The 21277-nt window shown below is 58.7% G+C and overlaps 1 protein-coding gene across 1 annotated transcript in view; it reads left to right on the top strand.

Moving 5' to 3' along the window:
• The window catches only part of POLN (DNA polymerase nu), a 154738-nt gene extending 137948 nt beyond the window's left edge, over window positions 1–16790 (top strand). The window contains exons 21-26 of the mRNA XM_047718644.1: window positions 3615–3746; window positions 8113–8223; window positions 10679–10757; window positions 14580–14647; window positions 15893–15948; window positions 16563–16790. Coding sequence (XP_047574600.1) covers window positions 3615–3746; window positions 8113–8223; window positions 10679–10757; window positions 14580–14647; window positions 15893–15948; window positions 16563–16661 — 545 coding nt within the window. The 3' untranslated portion in view covers window positions 16662–16790. The remainder of the gene's footprint in view (window positions 1–3614; window positions 3747–8112; window positions 8224–10678; window positions 10758–14579; window positions 14648–15892; window positions 15949–16562) is intronic.
• Window positions 16791–21277: the final 4487 nt, after the last annotated feature.

Genomic DNA, 21277 nt, shown 5'->3' with positions numbered 1-21277 from the left:
AGAGGAGACTGCCATGCCTCTGCTGCTGTCGGCACAGGGCTGGGTTGTCCTCCCCACGGGCAAACCCGTCGGGTCTCCTTGTCTGCTGGGAGCCCTCTGGAAACACAGCCCAGACGCTTCCCACCAGCTGGCTTTCGTGGTTGCAATGATGTGTTTTCACAGGGGGTCTGGAAGCTGCTGCTCCCAATGCTGGGGGCACCAGCTGGGTCGGAATGATCGGCATGAGGACCACAGTGAAAGACAGCCGAGGAGAAGCAGGACTGACACAAGCAAAGAAGGCGCTCCAGAGGGACTTCACATCTGGGCAGCCTCACTGCAGCCCACGGGCAGGACAGCCTGGTCCCCACAACTCCCCCAGACTCTGCCAGGAGGGCCATCCCTTCCAGAATGGTGGTGACCACAGAGACACAGTTCCCCAGGGATCTCGCTCAAAGGGGGACCCGCCAGCTCACTGCCCTTCCCTCAGCCACCTGCCAGCTAACAGTGCACACTAGCTCTGTCCTGCTCACGACCCCTCTGAGCCCATCCAGATGCACAGCCTCCAGGAGGCCCCTCCTGACTCCTCCAGTCTTGCTCTGAGCTCCTCCTGCTCCTGGAGTCCGCTTACCCCTTGATTCTCCTCAAGGTGTTCAGCGTTTAAGTTTGCCTCCACATCCAATCACATTCAATCAGCAGGCACCCCCTGCTCCCAGAGGCTGACATTTGTCACCAGAGATGTGCAGGTGGGCCCAGGAGGATGGCACTGAGTGGCTAGTGCACGTGCCCCAGAATCTCTGGTGCCAAGGAGGGCCGGGAGAGGCGGGCCAGGCTGCCAGTTTGGAAGGACACAGAGAGTTAGTTGGGTCTGCTCTGATCAGACCAGCCGGCCCCCCAGAGGCCACGGTGTGCCCTGCGCTCATGAGGCCCCAGAGCTGCAGACAAGAGGGAGAAACTATTAGAAATCATGCGAGGGACAAAAGAACACTTGGAGAAAAGGGAATGGGGATCGTCTTCCTGAAGCTAATGGTGCAACACAGCAGCCCCTGGTGTTAAGGTGTAATCAGCCGTCTGTGGGGCAAGGCCCATGGCGTGTCCATCTAGGATTTCAGAGCTGAGGAATGCTGCTGCTGCCCCCAGAGGACGCTTGCTTTCAGGGGGACAAGACTGCCTGTGATTACAACTCAAAAACCCCAACATGTGAACCAAAGCACGGAGGACAGTTGTGTGAAAGGGACCAGTCTCTGTGAAGCATGGAACACAAGCCTGCATGGCATCAATGGCCATCCTGCCTGGGGGTCTCTGAGTGTGACAGGCCCATGGGGAGGGCAAGGGAACAGGGATCAGAGAACGGGCTGGGCCCTCCATCTTTTTCCCAGGCTCTGTCTTCTTCTTTAGCAGTTGCTGCGTTATTTGTTCCTCTGGTAAACAGGCATTTTCAAGTACAGGGCCTCAGCCAATCACTGCCCTTCAGATCTCCCAACATCTCTACCTAATACAGCAAAGGAATCCTTTCTGGGCCACACGTACTGAGGAGGAGGAGTATGGCATGTGTAATGGCCAAGTAGGCCCCAGCAGACTCCTTTCCCACAGGAATCAACTATAAATTATGGAAAATATTTAATAAAAAACTCTAGAAAGGTACTGAAAAGTGACTTTCAGGAGGAATGGTTCAGGCTGAGTTCCCCTTTTTATAGCTCCTCACTGAAGACAGGCCTTGGTCAGTGTGCTGGGTAGCTAACCCTCCAAGAGAAATGCATAGTCTCACTTCCCTGAGGAAACAGAAGACAGAGTTTGAAGCAACCAGAGAATCTGGAAAGTGAGGGAGAAATTCCAGAAAAAAGAGAGCCAAAGGAGCCAAAGAACACCAGATTCTGGGTATGAACTCTGCCCAAACCTTTGGCGACCCCAGGGCAGGCTTCAGACTTAGCCCAACTAAGGCTAAAAGGACTGTTCTGAGATTTCAGCTGCTTCCCACTGCAGAGGGGCAGAGTTCAAAGTTTGACTTCAGCCACATTAACTCCCTCCTTTTAAAAAAAAATCAATACTCCTTAAAAAAAATAAATAAAAGAATCCAGAGTGTCCACAATATTTCACTCACAATATCTAGGATTTAATCCCAAATTACTACACATAGGAAGAAATAGGATAATTTGACCCACACTCAAAAGAAAAGACCATGATAGAAGCAAATCCTGAGATGACCCAGATATTGAAATGAGCAGACAAGGATTTTAAAGCCATTATTACAACTATGCTGAAGGAGATAAAGGAAAACATGCCCCTAATGAATGAAAATAAAAGGAAATCTCAGAAAATAGAAAGAACCAAACGGAAATTCTAAAACTGAGAACTACAATGTTGGAAATAAAACACTGATTCGGCTTACCAGTAAATTAGACTTGAGAAAGGACTTAGCTGAGAAGACTCAGGGTTCCACTGAGCCAGATGGGCTGGAGGGGTCTAACCACCATCTGATTCCTTTCTGAAAGCCAATGGAGGTTTCCACTAGAGTGATGTAGCAGAGGGGCAGGGATTGGAATGTCCTAGAAACAAAGACTTAGAGACAGATCATTTCAGTGGTCTGTATTCATGAAGTTATCACATGGTCTTTAATTAAGCCCTAATAGAGAAATTGGAGTTTTTTTGTTTCTGTCCGAATGGCATGGGATAATTTGGCAAGCTTGGTGAGAACAAGGACAGAGGGCTCCAAGAACTCTCTTTGCCAGGAGAGACTCTGGGGAGCACAGCCTTTCCCATTCTCCCTAGCCAAGCAGTGGAAGCAAACATCTATCTGCCCCTTCACTCTCCCAAGATGGGAACAGTTTTTGTCCAGACTCCTAGAAGCATCGGCCAGCTCAGGCTAAAGAGAAGATTGGATCTGAGCTCAGTCAGTCCCTTCAGAGGTGTCCCCTTAACAACCTCTGAGGTAAGGACTAGTGTTCTTGAGTCATAGGTGAAGAAACAGGATTGATCGCAGGTCTCGTAACTTCCTCAAGGCCACATGGAGCCACCTGTGGGTGACAGAGCTGGACTCAGACCCAGGTCTGTGTGGCTTCAGCATCTGCTCCCTGCAGGCTGGGCTGGGCTTCAGGGTGCTGTCCTGACCAGAGATTCTGCTCTAAAAAAACTCACAAGAACACCTGCATCCTCCAGGAAACAAATACTGGTCTGGACCAGAAGCGTTGGTCTCAAAATGAAGATTTCAAGGATGCGAGCTCCAGTCCATTTTCTCACAATTTGACAATGAAACTTTCCCTTCCTCTTTTCCTCTGGGCCTTTCTCTGGTGTTGCCCAGTTCTGGAGTCAGCTCTCCCTCTGGACAGGCTGAGAGACATTAGTCATGGTTTTACCCACCTGCCTGCCACCCGCTCGGCTAATATCGGTGAGTGAATAGACGTCTAACTGTTACCGGTCTAGGCAAAGGGCACTGAGCCCTCAGCCAGAAAGCCAGAGCCAACACCATCCTGACTGATCAGAAGAGACAAGTGGGGCCGGTGGGCCCTGAACTCACAGTGTCTTCCAAGGGCCCTTCTGTAGGCTCACTTCTGCGTGTGGTGGCTGCTGCCTAGCAGCTTGGCTGCTGGTCCCCACAGGTGTGAGCTGGCCCCTGATCTTGAGCATTTCTGTCCACACAGGGAAGGAGCGGCTTGCTGCTTGCCTTGGAGTTACTGTGCAAGAGGCTGCCCTGTTCTTGGAGACTTTTTTACAGAAGTACAAGAAAATCAAGGACTTTGTCCAAACAACCATTGCCCAGTGCCGCCAGACAGGTGAGCCAGACACAGCTAAAGCATTTGCAGGTCCCTCTTCCCCTCCCTGCTGACCTACGGCCGCCCCTGGTCTACTAGCCCTGCTTCCATGGTGGGTGGCAGGCCTATGGGTGGGGACAGGGTGAGCAGAAAATGGGACCCTAGGCTCCAGGGTGAGAAGGGTCCAGAGCCAGGGTCTGCTTGAGGGAATCTCGCATCAGAAAATGATCGATGGAGAGCTAGAGATACAGGCCTGCACCTAGAAGTGAAGAATATATGTTCTTACGAAAAGCACATGGTATATTTACAAAATTTCACCACAATTTGGTCACAAATTTCAAAGAACATCAACTAGCACATGCTGAGTGACCACAGGGGAATGCAAAGATAGCTCAGATCCAAATGTACGGCCAGCCTTCGGCCTGCTTGGGAACAGATCACACTTCTTCATGATTTAGAGTTAGAGTACGGCCAGCCTTCGGCCTGCTTAGGAACAGATCACACTTCTTCATGATTCAGAGTCAGAAGACGTCCTGAGAACATTACAAACATCTCAGAAATAAATGACAGTGAGAGGATCTCCCATGAAAACTGGGGCATGGCCCCACCGAGCCTTCACTTAGAAGTGCAGGAATAGTTTAAAAGCATATTTTAAAAAGCAGAAAAAGAAATTTGTGAACAGAAATGGGTTGTATTCAACCCTAGACATTTGGAAAAGAGCAGCACAGTGAAATGAATCAGGGAGAGTTGGCAGAAGCAGGAATTCATGAAGCAGGCCACAGGGAAGCAGGCAACACCAGGTAGAGAGGGGCCTTCGTGCTACTAAGGGGGTAGCGGCGGCAGCCCAGTGGGGCCAGCCTTCCTAGTGGCTGTGGTGCACTCCCTCGGGTTCCCCTGGGGTCCCTCAGAGTCTGGGCTGTCCCAGCTCTGCCAGGCCCACTGGCCACCTTCTTCTCTGGAGCCCCGGCGGCCCTTCCCCAGGCGCCTTCTGACCGTGCATCCAGGCACCAGCCCCAAGGCAGGGCCCCCATGGGCCCTGACTTCATGCAGCGCCCAGCTCCCTGCAGCCTTGGTGCAGGGCACAGAAAGCCAGCAACCTGCTCCCACCCCCAGCTGGTGTCGAATAGGCCTCAGGCTCCCTGGACCTAGGGCTCGAGCCTCCGCCTAGGACCACCTGCACCCTAACCTGCTCGGAAACTTTAGAAGAGGGGTAGAGTGTGGAGTTAGAATCGCTGTGGGCAGAGGACAGTGAAGGTGCAGCAGGCTTTCCGTGGCTCTCCATAAAGAAACTCGTGGAATCCTCACGGCAGTTCTTACATCGGCAGTCTCCTTGCCCAATTTACAGACGGAGGAAGTGAGTCACCAAGAGGTTAAGGTAAGTGGCTTCTGAAGTTCACACAGCTACCAGGTGGCAGCGGGCTGGGACCCACCACGGGCAGCACCAGCTGGAGCCAGCACGCTCCCTGCATGCCTCTGCCTCCCTCCCTCATCCTCAGTTCCTGAAGGGCTGTGTGTGGGTCTGTGTGCTCTTCAACACAGCTGCTACACTTCTGGGTAAACACTGTGAAGAAATCTTCAAATGATCATTAAAGTCTCCAACACACAGAGGTCGAGGGCCAGACAGCATACGAGCTCCTCACTGTCTCTGGGCCACAGCTCAAGAGCCACGATAACCCACGAGTAAGCAAGTACATGCAGACAGTGTCAGAAAGATGGCATCGTAGGGGTGAGAGGAGCCAGGAGACGGGATTGTAGGGGTGAGAGTAGCCAGCAGACGGGATTGTAGGGGTGAGAGGAGCCAGCAGACGGCACTGTAGGGGTGAGAGGAGCCAGCAGACGGCACTGTAGGGGTGAGAGGAGCCAGCAGACGGCACTGTAGGGGTGAGAGGAGCCAGCAGACGGCACTGTAGGGGTGAAAGGAGCCAGAAGACGGGATTGTAGGGGCAATAGGAGCCAGTGCAGTGCCAATGCAGGGAGTGGTGGAGGGAGGCCCCTGGAGAGCACCATGCACCCTGGCCTTGCTGGGATGAAGTCTGAGCCACCACAGGCCTGGCCAGAAAGGCCTGGAGCAGCGCAGGGGTGCACAGGCAGGCCAGGGTAGCCCGGAGGCCAGAGAGAAGGCTGGCAGGCCCAGACCCTGGGGGGCACACCACCGGCCACAGGAAGAACCCGGGGTTTGTTTTGCAGAAATCAGTTCACAAGCATGGGAGAAAGATTGGCAGGGGAGGCCAAAGTGTGAGCTGGAGTCTCGGGAGCCGTCTGGAGGCATGGGGCCTCCAGCCAACATCTGAGGAGCACTGGATGGAGAGTGCGGTCGAGACGCCGAAGAGGCAACACGGACCGCAGACTCGAGGGGGGCCCGGGCCCCCAGGGGTGGAGCTCTCCATGTAGGCACGCCCGCCCTGCTGGGTCTGGAGCAGATGGACCAGGCTACTGTGAGCAGGAGGCCCGGGTCCCTTCCAAGGCCTCGGGGAGAGGCCCTGCCAGGTGTTCATGTGATCTGCTCCTTTGTGCAGTTGATGAAAGCAAGATGGAGAGGCTGCCTCTTCCACCCAGGCTGGGACAGAAGCTGGTCTGGGAGTCCAGCTGAGGGGAAGCTAGGTCAGCGACCCATTTAATTCGGATTTCAGGGCGGAGATTTCTGCGATCTCTCCCTCCGTCCCTGTGTGATTGAGGGCCACTGGCTGTGCTGGCCCAGGAATGGCTTTGAAGAGCATTCCTTCCATCCCCTGGCCCACTTCCTAAGCACAGTGACATGAAGTGAGGGCTGGGAGTCACCTCGCAGTGTGGCCGGGAGCGATGAGCCCAGCCCTGCGAGCACTGGGTGAAGCAGAAGCAAGATTTGGAGTGTGTGGAGGCAGGGACTTCAACTTAGGGCCACACTGAGCTCAGACTTTCCTCCCACAATAAACAACTTGAAAGCTGGACAAATGCACGGGACAGCTGTTTCAGACACTGGATCATGGGCTGTGCCCTCCTCTTTCCATTAGAGCCTCTGAGCAGCCCGAGCACATGCAGGAAGGGAGCCCAAGCAGATTATGATGTCTCACTAAGTGAAGGGGATAGGATCAGGATGGGAGACGCACAGAACCAGAGAGCAGGGAGCCCAGCGGAAAAGGCAGTGCACCAATCTGGAGAGGAACACCTCTGGTTTTGAGAACCGGGACACACACACCGAGTGGGGAACCCTACACGATGAAGCAGAGTGATTTCTGGAAGCAGTAGGTTGGATCGTTCAGAGTCCATACAGCGCTAGCTGTGTGCGTTCTGACCTTCGGAGTGGACAATCCTCATGGGACATCTGCGACGGGCAGGAGAGAGCCAAGAAGATACCCACCCTAGTCTTGGGTCTAAACTGGCCCCAGTTAAAGGCTCCTCCAAACCTGCCCCGACGAAGCTTAAACACAGGCCTCAGAGGCAGCAGATGACCTGCTAGTGATGGGCCCGCCAAACACCCTTGAAAGGAAGGCAGCAGAGCTGATGCTTGGCAGCAAAGACACACAGCACGCAGCCTCCAACCCAGAACCACGAACCACGCGAAGAGGCAGAGACTGAGTAATTCAGGCGGAGGCAAGGGCTCTCCCTGTCCTCACTGCCCATCCTGCTTAGGAGACTTGATGTTACCACCTGGCATGCAGCGGATGTCCCATACGCTGTCATTTCTGTAATTGTGACATGCATGGGAAAGTCTTCCCTTCCTCAGACATGTGAGATCCTGAGTGCGGATTCAGTCTCACGAGCACCTCAGAGAACACAGGTCCTCATGGTCAGGAAAATACTAACCCAGCACAGCGTATTTGTGTCCGTCTTCTTCAGGAGGACCTCGGGCAGGCGGTCAAGCTTCTCAGGTGGTAACCTCAGTGTCCTGAGATGGAGCCCCATAGTGGGGTCCACAAAAGAGAAAGAAAAGAAGAGGACTGCAAAATTATGACACTTCAGGCCCCACAAAACTTGGGTCTATCCTCGTGGGAGCAGGGCCGCTCCCTCCTTGAGTAGAAGGTAGACGAATGCTTTCTCCCCATCCCGGCTGCTGCCTGGACCAGAAGGACTTCTGCACCCGAGCCACATAAGTGGCCTTTCTTAGCCTTTACAAACTGCCCTCCCCTGACCTCTGTCAGCTGTGGCTGCAGCCGGAAGTCAGGAGGGAGAGCCGCCACGAGGCTGCTCTGCTTCCCACCACGAACCCACTGCCCCCAAGACAGATGGGGCAGCCAGTGAGCAGAGCTCCCCACTGCACTCGGGCTCAGTGCTGCAGTGAGGAGGGGTCCTGCCGGGCCCCTGGACCCTGGGTGGGGGAGGCCGTGCCCACAGAGGCTGGGTGAGCACAAGGGCGCCGCACAGCCTGTTTATCTCTGCCTCGTGTCCTCTTCTCCCTCACATGACCCAGGCTACGTGGCATCCATCATGGGCAGAAGGAGACTGCTGCCACGGGTCCATGCACACGACCAGCAGCTGCGGGCGCAAGCTGAGAGGCAGGCCGTGAACTTCGCGGTGCAAGGTATGCAGAGCCCCTCGGGCCACCTGCCGTGGTTTCTCAGGCACCACAGGGCTGAGTGACACCCCCAGATTATCGGGGTGCCAGTCCCTGCTCCTGTGCTCCCTGGCCATCATGGGGGAGGCCCAAGCAAAATAACGCTTGGCGCTCAGTGGGCGCTCAGGACTTGGGGGCTTTTCCGGCAGGCAACACCATCCCGACCTCTGGCTTTTGGACCTTAGGCTTTTGGAGTTTCTCTGGCCAGGACAAGGGCGAGATCTGGAGCTCAGTCGCTGCACTCTTGGCCTGGGGCTTTCGGTCCTGCCTGTCATGCCTGGCAGGGGTAAGACCTTGCAGCAAGGCCTCCAAGACCCAGCAGGCCTTCCTAGGACCCACGGTCCTCAGTGGCAGGCAGCTGGGAGGCCCGAGGGCCCTGCCCTGGTCATGAAGACTCTTCTGTCATCTCTAGCCACAGCCCCCAGTAGCTCACATCTCTGCATAGAGGTGGAGAGGGAGAGCGATAATCACAGGCTCCACACACCATGGGCCACAAGCTGTCCAAGGGAGGCCCCAGGCAGCCTGGGAGTCAGGTGTCATCCTGTTGGTGACCCATGGGTCACAGATGGGGACCCGAGACCCCCAGGGCCCAGACATGAGGCCTGAGGGAGGACATCACCACCTGCCCCCAGAGGGGGTTTCTGTCACAGGAAGGTAGCCAGGGACCCCAGCAGACGGGGAGCAGGCAGCTTGGACTGGGGGCAGGGTGGAGATCCTGTCCCCGTGAGTCCTGCAGAGAGGGGACACGCAGCGCTGAGTTCAGACTCAGCCCCCCGTGCATTGTGTGGACAGCAGGAGGCCCAGTGGCAGCTGGCAGGACAATTGCTAGGATCGGTCTGGGCTCAGTATAGAATCTTCCAGAAGTCCTGTGGCCCCATGTGACTGGCCAGACAGGAGCTGAGGACGGTGACAGCCCTCACCTGAGATGGCATGTTTTCACGTAGGAGGCTGCTATTAGGCCACGGCTGCATGTCTGTCCACTGGATATGAATGAGACATGTGCTCAGTGATGCCAAAGCTGTGTTAGAGCCCTTCCAGAAAGTCCTGCACAGGAGATGCCTTTGTTTGAGAGGCCAGCCAGGACATCCAGCTACCGTGAATATGGCCTCCCTGCACACGCGTGTCTTTGCCGTCCATCCACGTAAGAGAAATCTGTGTGAGCTGAACTAGGTGCCAGGAGCAAGCAGTGGCCAGTGCCATGAGAAAATTCAGCCTCTGACCCATCAGCCAACACGACCAGCCGTGACACGTCCACCTCCCCTTCCCCACACACCCCTCCCGCTCCCCCATCCTTGTTTCTCCAGCTCCATGTCCTTTTCCTGACAATCCACTCCAGGGCAGCCCCCCACCCCACCTGAGACCCCTCACCACCACCAGGCCGGCCTCAGAAGCCAGACTTCCATGTCCAGCATTCCTGCCACCCTCTCAGGAAAGGGACATCCATATTCCGGAGGCTTAGCTACACAGTGGAGGAAGGCAGTCCACGGACTAACAGCCTTTACCCCTTCGGGAACCTTGGGAACCATGAAGAGCTAAAGCAATTTCAAACCACAGTGAAATCTGACTTCATATTTCCCATGCCTGAGACACCTGCTGTGTGTCTTGCACTGGAAAGGGCATGTCCTCTACACCGGCCAGCACCTTGCAGAGTGCCCAACACAGCCTGGACCCGTGATTTACCCTCCCCAAACCCAGGAGGCGCTATCATAGCCCCAAGCGATCCACTGGAGAGCCAAGCACAATGAAGTCCAGCAGCCGCATGGCTGGTCAGTCTATTCACTGGTGTAGCGGGCAGGATTCTAGATTCTGCAGAAACTGTGAATATGATATCATCCCCATGCTTAGGTCAAGCCACAGGGGAAAGGGGGTTTGCATCCACAGCAGGCCTGACATCATCAGGCAGGCCCCTGAAAGACCATGTAGGGGTGAAAGTCAGGGACTCACCGCAGCAGGAGCGCTTCAGGTGGCCGTGAAGAAGCCAACTGCTTGTTGACCGAGGGCCCACGGCAAGGACCCGAGGGCAGCCTCCAGCAGCCAAACGCGCGGCTCACAGCTGGCAGCCAGCCACAACACAGGAACCTTGCTCATGCACGTCACGAAATGAACTCTGCTAATGACCTGGGTTCACTTGGGAGTGAACCTTCCCTCACTGAACTTCCAAGTGAGGTCACGGTCAGGTCGCACACTGATCTCTGGGTGTGAGGCCCTGAGCAGAGGACCCAGGCTAATGGGCTGGGTTCTTGCTCAGCAGGGTCTGTGGGATGGTAGATCTGGGCTGTTTTCAGCTGTAAGGCATGGGGTCCTGCATTCCACAGCTTAGAGAATGAAGACAGCCCTGCTCGGCGGAGCGTGCTGGCTGAGACCCTGCTGCAGGGCCCTGGAGCTCACATCGTTGGTGAAACAGAGCCCCTTGTCCCCACAGGCTCAGCTGCAGACCTCTGTAAGATGGCCATGATCCGTGTCTTCACCGCCGTGGCCGCTTCCCCTACCCTGACGGCCAGGTCAGTGAGTGAGTGGCCACTTACCCAGCCTGACCCCTAACCCTGAGAAGGGCTCAGGTGGGAGGCCTGTGGTTCTGTGGGTCGACACCGTGGCTGGGCCACATGCATGCACCTCCCAGGAGCAAAGCAATGCCTTCCACTTTCCATGAACCCCAAAGAGAGGGGCCCCCAAGCCTGGATTCCTCTCAGCACTCCCAGAGCAGCGCCTGCCTCCCAGCTTGGGCTGAGCGAAGTGCCCAGGGGCTAACTCACAACCGCTGCAGTAGCAAGGGGCCACCCGCCTGCAGGCATGAGGAGGTCTCGCCAGGTTCAGCTGGTGCCGAAATGCGTCTCCCCAGGTGTGTGTGAGCACCCGAGGGCCCAGCCCAAGGTCAGGACATAGACACTCCACACTGCCCTCCACTCTGCCACACACTCCACTCCGCCCCCGGGGCCTGTGGCTGCCACTACCCAGTGTGCTGGAGAACCAGCCCAGCCCACAGAGCCATGGGCTACACTGCCTCCGGTCTACAGCTCTATCCAGTTTCTGTCTCTGCCTCCGTGGCCAAGCATCCAGGAGGCTGGGTGACAAGGAGCCCCTGTCCGGCTCTGCTGGCCTAGCCTCACAGCCGCCCGAGGTCCTGGCACCAGTGCAGGTGGCAGGGGGCGGGTTCTGCTCCAGAACCCTGGGACTCCTTCCTGGCCGCTCCTCTGGAAGTCCCCTAGAGAAGTTAGTGTGTCAGAGCCAGAAGGCCTGACCCCTGCTTAGGCCCCATGCACTTGTGTTTGCCATGCTAGGGGTGGGCTTTGGGCCAGAGCGGGCCTGTTCCTGCAGACGAGCCCTTCCCAGGTGACAGGGCTGGGCGGCCGAGTCTCCAGCTTGTGACCGAGGGTGGGGGGTCACCTGCACAGCAGGACCCTCTCCATCTGAGTTCCATCTTGGCTTTGATACTGTTCTACTTCTCAAGGCGTGATTTCCATCCTTATCTGAGGTCCTTCATCTTTCCTTAAAAAGGCTTCTCCTACTTCACAGATTTCGTATTGTTCATTTTGATATTTGAACCTGGGTTCTTTTGGCAATTCCAGCAATTCTGTGCAGAATTTGCAGTGGGCAAAGGCCCCAGCAGAGACTGTGGGTGGTGTCCTAGTGAAGGACCGGGGACAGGACTGTCCCCAAGCCCCACAGAGCCACCCAACAGCTTCCTCTACAACCCCTGTCCCAGACACCGCCTCCCACCGACCAACCACCCTCCGTGGCCGCCAGCCTGGGCCTGGGGAGGAGAGAGGGCGGGCGGGGGTCAGATCTGTTGCTCTCAGTTTCCTGGCCCTGCACAGGGGTCTGGGCTGTGTCTCTGGTTTCTGCCGCCACTGGGCAGGGGCGGGGGTGTGGGGTGTGAAAGCAGAATGGGAAATCTTTCCTCTTGGTTTCTCCTGCTCCATGTCTATCTGCTCCCCACATCCTCCGCACGCCAGTGAGTGCTGGGCCTCCAGTCCCCTGCCCCTCAGGCTCCCTGGTGTGCTTTCCACAGGGTCCACTTCAGAAGGGGCTGGAGCGGCCTGTGTAGCTCACCACCTTGGCCGGAACTGAATGCTGCAGGGTAATTCTGCCTGTGTGACATCGTAGTCCAGAGATATCTGATCCATTTGGGCATTTTGTGGGATTGATAAAGGAAGATGGTCCATGAGCACTCGGGATCTTCTTCGAGGAGTCCAGAGCTCAGCACAAATGGTTCTCACTCCGGTTTGGTACCCCGCTGCCCCCTCTCAGGCTTCACTGTCTCTGGGAAAAGTTTCCCATAGCAGACAGGATGTGTTAGAAGATGAAGCGGTTCAGTGTGGAGTCTGGGGCCTTTCCCACTCTGCTCTGTTCTTCCCGGAGCAACAGGAGAAGTTTTGGGCCGAGGTTAGAATAAGCCACATGTGAGGACACGAGATGCATCACCAGAGGCTTGTGGTTGTGCAAAGTGGAGCAAGTGCCCAGAGAGCCTTCTCCAGTTGTCCCCAGGCCCCTGGGGCCTGCAGTCTTGGGCCCAGAGCAAGAAGGCCTCCAAACTTCCCACTGCCAGTTGTTGGCAGAGCCCTCAGCTCTCAGATATCCTGTCTCGGCCTCGCAAGACATGGGGCCTCTGTGAAAAGGCCTTTCTAAGATTCAGAACACGTCAGAGCCAGAAAGAAGCTTCAGAGACGTTGAGTACAGACAAGGGGAAACCGAGGCCCAGAGCCTACTCATGTCCAAGACTGTGCAGAGCTAGACCAGCTCTGGGCCTCCCCACCTGAGCCACAGAGCTGCCCCTTCTGCTCCTGCTGTGCCCCTGCCCCTGCCACCAAGAGACCCGGGAGAGCCACCCAGTTCTCCTGCTCTGGACCTCTGGATGGAGGCCGCCTCCTCAAGACCCTCCCCCGCTCCCTTGCCCTTGGGTACAGGGACTGTCGGTAAGATGTGGAAGACAGGGCCATCTCCTGGCCACCAGGGGTGCCCTCTGACCTCCGGTCACCTGGCCAGGCGTGGCTCACCACTATGGGGCACGACACCATCTCCCGGCCTCAGGAATGAGCAGAGAAGATGTCGGGGGTCTAGGAGAGGCAAGAGACTCAGCCACGCAGTGGGGAGCAGCCTGGATGAGCCTGGGCTCTGTGAGCTGGCCGGGCAGCAATGGGGCTGTTCCTGACGCTGGGAGGGGCCAAGCAGGAAGGCTGCGGGTGGTGACAGGCTGTTGACAGGGCCAGGGTGTCGTGCGGGGAGGCCGGGCTCTGCTGCAGCCCTCATTCACAGGAGCGTCGAGAGGACAGTGGGACAGCGGGCAGCCACTGCTCAGAAACAGCGGGGTCTGACCCACGCGCTCAGCTACCCCACACGGGTGTGTCTCTGCGTCTTTGTGCCCCAGTTTCCAGCTGGAAGTCCAGGAATGTAGCTGGCAGCTGTGGGAGCGGTGTGTAAGTGACTAACGACTCAGGCCTATTCTTAGGTCGCTGCCACACTGGCGGCTCAGAACTCACGGCGTCACTTCAAGAAGTGTGAACTGTGCAGCTGCTAAACCTGAAAGTTTCTGCCCCTTGAACACGAAGATCCCTCGGGAGCGGAGGTCCCACCGTCTTGCCCCCAACCCGTTCTGGCTTCTAGAGGGCGGCCTGGAGGTCGGGCAAATCCTCTCTCTGCAGGCAGAGGCAGACAGATGGATGGGAGGAAGCTCTGTGGGCCCCTGGAGGCAGCGCTCACTTCTGCTCCATGATAGGAAGAGCGGCTCCCTCTCCCAGGTGGGCTTGCAGTCCAGGGGACCACCATCCTGGGGGACCTCTGCGCACCTCTCCAGCCCAGCTTTCCTAGTGTCTCTGCCTGCCACCTCGTTCCTCCCACACCGCGTCTGCAAAGTGACAAGGTTCGGACGTGGCCTCTGACCTCAAAGGCCCAGTCCTGGGCTCAGCAAGTCACACAAAGGGCAGAGTACACAGGTCCCCCCCTCTGACATTCCCTGTGGGTTCATCGGCACCACGCCTCCCCTCCCTGAGTGCACAGGACAAGCCACCTTCCTCCGTCCCAGGCCACAGCCCCCTGCAGGCATCATCCTCCCAGAGCACCTATGCCAGCCCAGACCCCACCTTCCACAGAACGTGCGCCCCTGCTGGCCCCTGGCACTTGACCTAAAGCCCTCCCAAGGCCCCTGAGCAGGGATGTGCTGAGGTCCACCGGCCTCCACTTTGTGGGGAGACGTTTGCATCCAGTCCTGCTGGGTGTCCCACGCCCCACCCAGTCACGTGGTCTGGAGCGCCCTGTGTCACAGGCTTCCGTAGTGGCCACACGAGGCCACAGCTCAGGGTGTTCCCCGCCCCCGCCATGTCTTGCAGGCTGGTCGCCCAGCTTCACGACGAGCTGCTATTTGAGGTTGAAGAGCCACAGGTTCCTGAGTTTGCAGGTGAGCCGGCCACACACAGCACCTTCCACTTCTCAGAAAGCTAACACCACTCTGGCTGCCCCTCCCTGCCCAGTGCTGAGTGAACCTGCCCCACCCTGGCCACGCCCCAGTTCTCCCTGTGGGGCCTGCCTCAGCATCAGGGCTCCTAGATAATGCGGACTCCCCTTCTGGACTTGCTGGCTTTGTGGCCCTTCGTCCCAGACTGCGGACTCCATCCTACCGTGGGGACCGCCTCTCTTGGTGGGGTGGTTCCCTGCATAGCTGGTATTTCCCCAGTTGGGGGAGGGGCCAGGGTCCCGCCTCCACCCTTAGGAAGCACCTGGACACCACTGCACTCCCCAGTGTGGCCCAGGTTGGGGGTGGGGGGCATGCTTCCCTCCCAGGGACCCAGCAACCCTCTGACCCAACCTCCTGCCCACCGCCCCCCCACAACCATCTACACAGCACAGAGAAGGAAACAAGGTCACGGAGCTCAGGTGCATGGCCCTCAGTAGCCACTGGCCCACTCCAGGCACCCAGAGACGGGTCCCCAAGAAGCTGGCCCATTAAGCCCGCAGCCAGAGAGGGGAGAACTACTCCTTCAAGGGGTCTTTCTGTCACAATCTTTGTATCAAAAATTGTAGATAACTTAGTAGGATGGAATGAAATATTTGTTGATCAAAGAGACAAAGTGTTCTGAGCAAACTCAGAGAAACACTGAGCCAGCAGACCCCTCCCTTGCCTGGGCTGCTCCCTGTCTCAGGGCTAGAGGGCAACTGAGGCCACACGGCCGGCCCAGCCCACCAGCACCACACAGCTGACCTTCCAGGCTTTACCATCACATGCAAGTTCATGGGTATTTGGTGGGAGCATGGGTCCGCCTGCCCACGCTGTGCCAGCCAGGATGGCGCAACGTTCCCTCCTCCTCCCAGCCCCAAAGCCTCTGGACAGAGCTAGAGGCCCCCAGCACCCCCCACTGCCCAGGCCCCCACTGGCTGAGCCTGGGGCTTGGGGGAATTGCTCAGCAACCACGGCTGGGGCAGCTGAGGTGCCATCAGGCTTGTGCTGGGCGTGTGGCCAGTGGCACCAGCCACAGGTGATGCCAGGGCTGCTGGACCCACCGGCGTGGCTGGCCGTGTGGACTCAGGAAATAACTGCAGAGCCTGGGGGCCAGGACAGGGCTGGGACCTGGGCATTCCCATGACAGCCCCATCTCTGTCCAGAGGGCTTAGGGCTGCCCCTCTCCCCCTCTTCCCTCTGTTCCAGCTCTAGTCAGGGGGACCATGGAGGCCCTGCGGGATGTGCCGGCCTTGCAGCTGCAGGTGAGGGGGAAGGGTAGAGGAAGCAGGCGGGTCCCACGCAGCTCTGCAGGCTCCCTCCAACTGGCCATTCTCGGCCAGTGCCTACCAGACCGGAGAGTTGAGTCCAGCTCCCAGGGGACCAAGAGACGGGATGGAGGGCACAGGCAGCCCTCAAGCCTCCAGAGTGCTGCCCCCCTCCACTGCCCTGTGGTTCCCGGAGGCCCAACCCCCACCTTCAGTCCTGCAGGGAACAGAGCTGGCAGGGGACCGAAGCAACTGGCAGCCCCCGTCCTCCCTCCCTGTCAAGAGGGAGCTGTTGCACAATGGTCCAGGGCCTTGGCAAGTTCCCACTCAGGGTTAGGGTCCCTGGGAGGGCTCCCCCAGACCCCGTTTGGCATCTCTCTCCTAAGGCACCTGCAGGCCTGCTCCCTGGCAGAGGCCTGGGCAGGTCAGCTGAGCAGCTCAGCCACGGTTGGGGTATTAGGGTCTGGGGGTGCTTGTCTGCCTGTCCCTGTGAGTGTGTGGCTGTGTCGAATCATGTCTTCGGGCCAAGTGGCTGCCTGGCACTGGGACCCCTGCCCACCTGGGGGAAGGGCGAGCCTGGAACTGGAACTGACCGCCGCTGCCACCCACAGGTGCCCCTGAAGGTGAGCCTGAGTGCTGGCCAGTCATGGGGCCACCTGGTGCCGCTGCAGGAGGGCCCCGGGCCCTTGGCCCAGCCCACGTCCCGCTGAGTCTCCAAGCAACCACCCTGCCACCGCCAGCCCCCTTGTCAGCACCTATCCTGTGTGTGCATTTTTCGCCTTCATTTTGTCTGTAGCCCCAGGCAACAGTGGGAGGAGAGAACTGGTTTCCACCAGTCCATTGTGTGGCCTTCCCCAAGGTCAGCACTGGGCACTTTGCATGGGCTCCCAGTGAGAGCCGGTGGTAAAGAGGGCCACATCCACCCCCTGGGCTGTCCCCCGGAGTAAAAGCCTTTTCAAAGCAGGCCGAGTCTCTGTGAAATGAATTCTTCTGGTGGATGGGAGATGCCATGCCCACACCCCTGATCCACTCTGCTTGGCCCAGAGCTGAGTGGCTGAGACAGGAGCGGCCTGCCCGACCCACAGAGGGGGCTCCCGGCCCTTCTCCCACAGAGCCCAGGCTGTATTCCACCAGGTCCACAGCTGCTCAGCACTTAGCCGGTGCCCCAGGAGCTACCAGCAGCCTGGAGGCCCTCCCTGCCAGCCAGAGCTCCCCAAAGTCAGGGAGAGCCCCTTCCTCCCAGGCCTCGCTGACGGCCGCCAAGGTGCAGAGAACAAGCACAGAGGGGCGGGCATGGGTTCTGTGCTGTTAGCTGGGGGCAGGCTGTCCGGGCCTCTGGAGTGAGTGCTCCTGGGTGCCCCCAGCCTTCCCACGAACCTCCTGCTGGCCCGACCAGTCCCTGGGAGCCAGCCAGCTCTCCGACTCTCCTCTCAAAGTGGCTCTCCCAGACCATGCACCCCAACAGCCTCACAGTGGCTCCCCTTGCACAGTGGGGACATGGAGGGACGGAAGGTTTACATCATTGTACAAGCCCACTTGGGTAGTCGGTGCCCAGCCATTCCTGCACCTCTGCTCAGCTGCCTTCCCTGCACAGCCCTGCAAAGGTCCCCTGTGGGTCCGGCCTCCAGGTCATCCAGGCACCCCAGGGTCTCCTTTCCTGCATGCCTCCCTGTCTGGGTTCTGAGGACCTGCACAGCACCTGTTGGGCTGGGGGACATGTGCGAGGCACCCCCTCCAGCAGGCACCAGAGCTGCTCAGGTAGGAGGTAGCTGGGCTTTAGCCTCCTGTGCCGAGCCCACTTCTCTGCTTACTGTGCCCAGCCCTACTTTTCTCGTGGCCTCAAGGTATTGTCACTGTCTTCATGGGCTGCATGAGCATCTGTATGGCCAGGCCTGACCACTGTGTGATGGAACGTTCTAGAATCTGGAGAGCTGGACCCCTCCATGCCAGCCGTGGGTGTGTGTTGCAGGTCCCTGTGCCTGTGTACGTGTGGGTGGCCTTGCCTACAAGGGGCCTGTCTTCACGTGGTCAGCTCAGAGACACAGCCACTGCTGGGCTGCACACTAGCCCCAGGCTGATGTCCAAACACAGCTCGTGCCCCCCAGTAGTGAGGGTCAAAGTGAGCTGCCCGCAGAAGCCAGCCCCACAGGCTGCAAGGCCACAGACGTTGCTTTCAGTGATCCTAGGGCCTGCCCAAAGCCCTCCCTGCAGCAGGAGGCCAACCCTGGGGATGGGATGAGCAGAGGCTGTTCCTCCCACAATGGAAAGGCCCCCGCGGGGAGCTGTCTGGGGCTGGACAACACCTCACTGTCCCCAGCACCACCCCCCATGTCATCTTCCCTCACAGACCTCAGGAGGGAGGTGGGCCTGCCGCCATTGCCTGGGCCCCTCACACCTGAGTTGCTCCCTGGAGGTGCCAAGTGGGCAGGTGAAGCCCGGCTAAGGTGGCCAGCACAGGGCTAGAGGCCTCTGCTCCAGAGGGCACCCCGGCACCCACACCTGCCCCCGAGGAGGAGCCCAGCATCTCCAGAAAAGCAGCCCTTCCTGGCCAAGTGCCAGGTGAGGGCGCTTCAAGAACTCACAGGAGTCCAATTCCGACAACTCTGGTTTTATTGAAAAACAGCAGCACTGGGGGCCGAGTAGGCAGCCAGGCCCACAGCAACCCCCCACCTCCACCACTGCTCACACACCCACAGGAAGCCGGAGACCCCCACCCCGCCCTGGCCCCGTGGCCTGTCTCCTCCGCCCCTCTGGAGGGTTCTGGCATACCCAGGGGTCTCAGGACAGTTGCCGCAATCGTGGGCTCATTGACAGTAAGACACAGGAAGTGTACCCCACCACCACTACCCGATCTGCGCTCTGCTCACCCAAAGACACAGCGTCTGCAGCAGCTGTGGTCCAACAGCCTGACCCAGGGGACACCGCGTCATCATGTGTGATCTAGGCTGGTCTGGCTGAGTGTGCACCCCCTGCCAGCCCCCCTACACACCCAGAGACCCAGGCAAAGGCTCATCCCGGCCCCCCACTTCCACAGACCTGCCCAGCGCCCTCCATGGGGGATGGGGGGCACTACATTCAAGGTCCCCTGGGCCCTGGGGCAGGCCTGGGAGAAGGAAGCACAGCACCCAGCTGGAACCCTGCTGTTCAGCATGGGGCTGAGCGCTGGCCCATGCGTGCAGCAGCAGGAGGTCCCCTCCCTGTCACCACGCACTTACACTCATATGCACACATGTGCAGGTCCACACAGGCATGTGTGCACACGCACACACAGCACACATACACGTGTGTGCGCACGTGCATGGTGCACACACACACAGGCACGCACACACAGACACACCCCTTCTTCAAAATGGCTAATTATTGCTGTTAAAAAAAAATACATCCAACAATGACAGGTTGGGGTCCCTCCTCCCCCACCCCAGGCCCTGGGCTGCCCCACCCACGGCACCAAAGAGCAAACATTCTAGGATCTGCCCCACACCTAGTCCAGAACACAAGCCCCCGAAGGCCTCAGCCAAAGGCCCACCAGCACAGGAACACCGGCTGTGGCCAAAACAGTCATGAAAGCAGCTTCAAATGGACACAGGGTCCATGTTGCCCACCTGCTGGGGAGGGGGGCCAGGCTCCCAAGACTCGAGGACCACTGTCAGCCATTCCCTGGACACAGACAGGGGGGTGGCTCTGCTGCTTAGCCCCTGACCTGGTCCCAGCCCAGCGAGAGGCCCAGGCTCAAAGCCACATAGGGCAGGCAGAGCAGGCAGGGGCAGGCCAGAGACGGGCAGAGGTGGGCCACAGCAGGCCAGGGCAGGCAGGGGCAGGCTAGGGCAAACAGGGGCAGGACAAGGCGGGCAGGGGCAGGCCAGGGTGGCAGGGGCAGGCAGGGACAGGGCAGGGTGGGCAGGGGCAGTCAGGAGCGGGCCGGGGGGCAGGGGCAGGTAGGGGTGGGCACTCACACTGCCAGCATGACTCGCTGTGGCCCAAGAGCCTCCCGAGCACTTGCCAGATTCCCAAGGAAGCCATGTGAAGAGCAGCCCCCAGCCTGTCCCCTGGAAAGGTCTTTTCTGAGGAAGGACATCCAGGCCAGAATGGGGGCTGCCCAAGGACCTCGTGTCCTCAGCCCAGCTCTAGGGCCACCCCCCGCTTCCTTGAGACAGGCTGGCCCATCTCTCTGCCCTATTCACCCAAGGGGAGCAATGGGAGGCCTGGCTAGATGTGGGTACAGGGGAGAGGGGAACAACCTCGGCACCCACAGACAACCCCAGCTCTCCTCAGACCCCGTCCCTGGGCAGTGGGTGCTGCTCCAGAAACACTGGTGACGCTGGGCCATCCCGAGAGGCTAGAGGTCTCAGCTGCCCTGCATCCCACTGCCCCGAGCTGCCCACTGGGCTTGTGTTCCAGGCTCATCCAACAAAAACATTCTGGAACACTCCACCCCCTGCTTTCCCATCCAAAAACAGAGGCTTCCAAAAGTCGTAGGAGCCTTGTCTCTTGAGCATGGGTCCATGCCTGGGGGCCTGCTTTCTCAAGGCCTCAGCAGGAGCCACTGGGGGAGGCCCAGGAGGCCAGCGGGGGGTGGGGGAGGCAGGGCCTGCCAGTGCAGAGAGCTGCCCAGACACACCACTGAGTGGAAACCCAGGCAGGTGCTTCACAGAGGTAGAAGTAGTAACATCAGAATTTCTACAAATGTATAAAATTCACATCTCAGTGCACGTTTGTGGAGGAGTTAGCTCCCAGGCTGGAGGGAAGTGGCCAGCCAGGGATAGGCATCCCCCACGAGTGTGCCCAGCCTCTGGCCCCGGGAAAGGATGGGGGATCTGCTCCCCTGGTGATCTTGGGGGCTGCCAAGCCACACACGGGCCAGGCAAAGGCCCTGTCCCAAGCACAGGGTGCACCCAGCCGGTGCCACAGGCCACCCTGGGCCACCAGACTGGGAAAGACACTGCAGCCCCCCCCCCCCCCAGCCCATAGATCCTACATGAACAGACAGACACCAGTAGGACAGGGGAGGGCCACATGTCTGCCCAGGAGCAACTGGGGCCACGTGCTTTGGCCAATGTCACCCAGATGCTGGCAGCTCCAGCTCCCACCCACATGTTCCCACACCAGGGACCCCAGGCTCCAAAGGCACAGGATCAATGGAAGCCGCAGCACCCCCAGGCTCCCACTGACAAGACACTGCCCACCAGGCTGGGCCCACGTGGCACCCATCTGTCCTACCTGCCCCACCAGGCCTCAGACCAGCCGCAGCCCCCAACACGCCCAACACCAGCCAAGGCCACCCCAAGCCAAAACCAAACTAAACAGAAAGAGGAAAAAGGCACAACTG

Source organism: Lutra lutra, chromosome 2 (genome assembly GCF_902655055.1).
Source record: "Lutra lutra chromosome 2, mLutLut1.2, whole genome shotgun sequence".
Classification (NCBI taxonomy): Eukaryota; Metazoa; Chordata; class Mammalia; order Carnivora; family Mustelidae; genus Lutra; species Lutra lutra.
The sequence above is the reverse complement of the archived record's forward strand: the minus strand, read 5'-3'. Positions and strand labels throughout refer to the sequence as shown.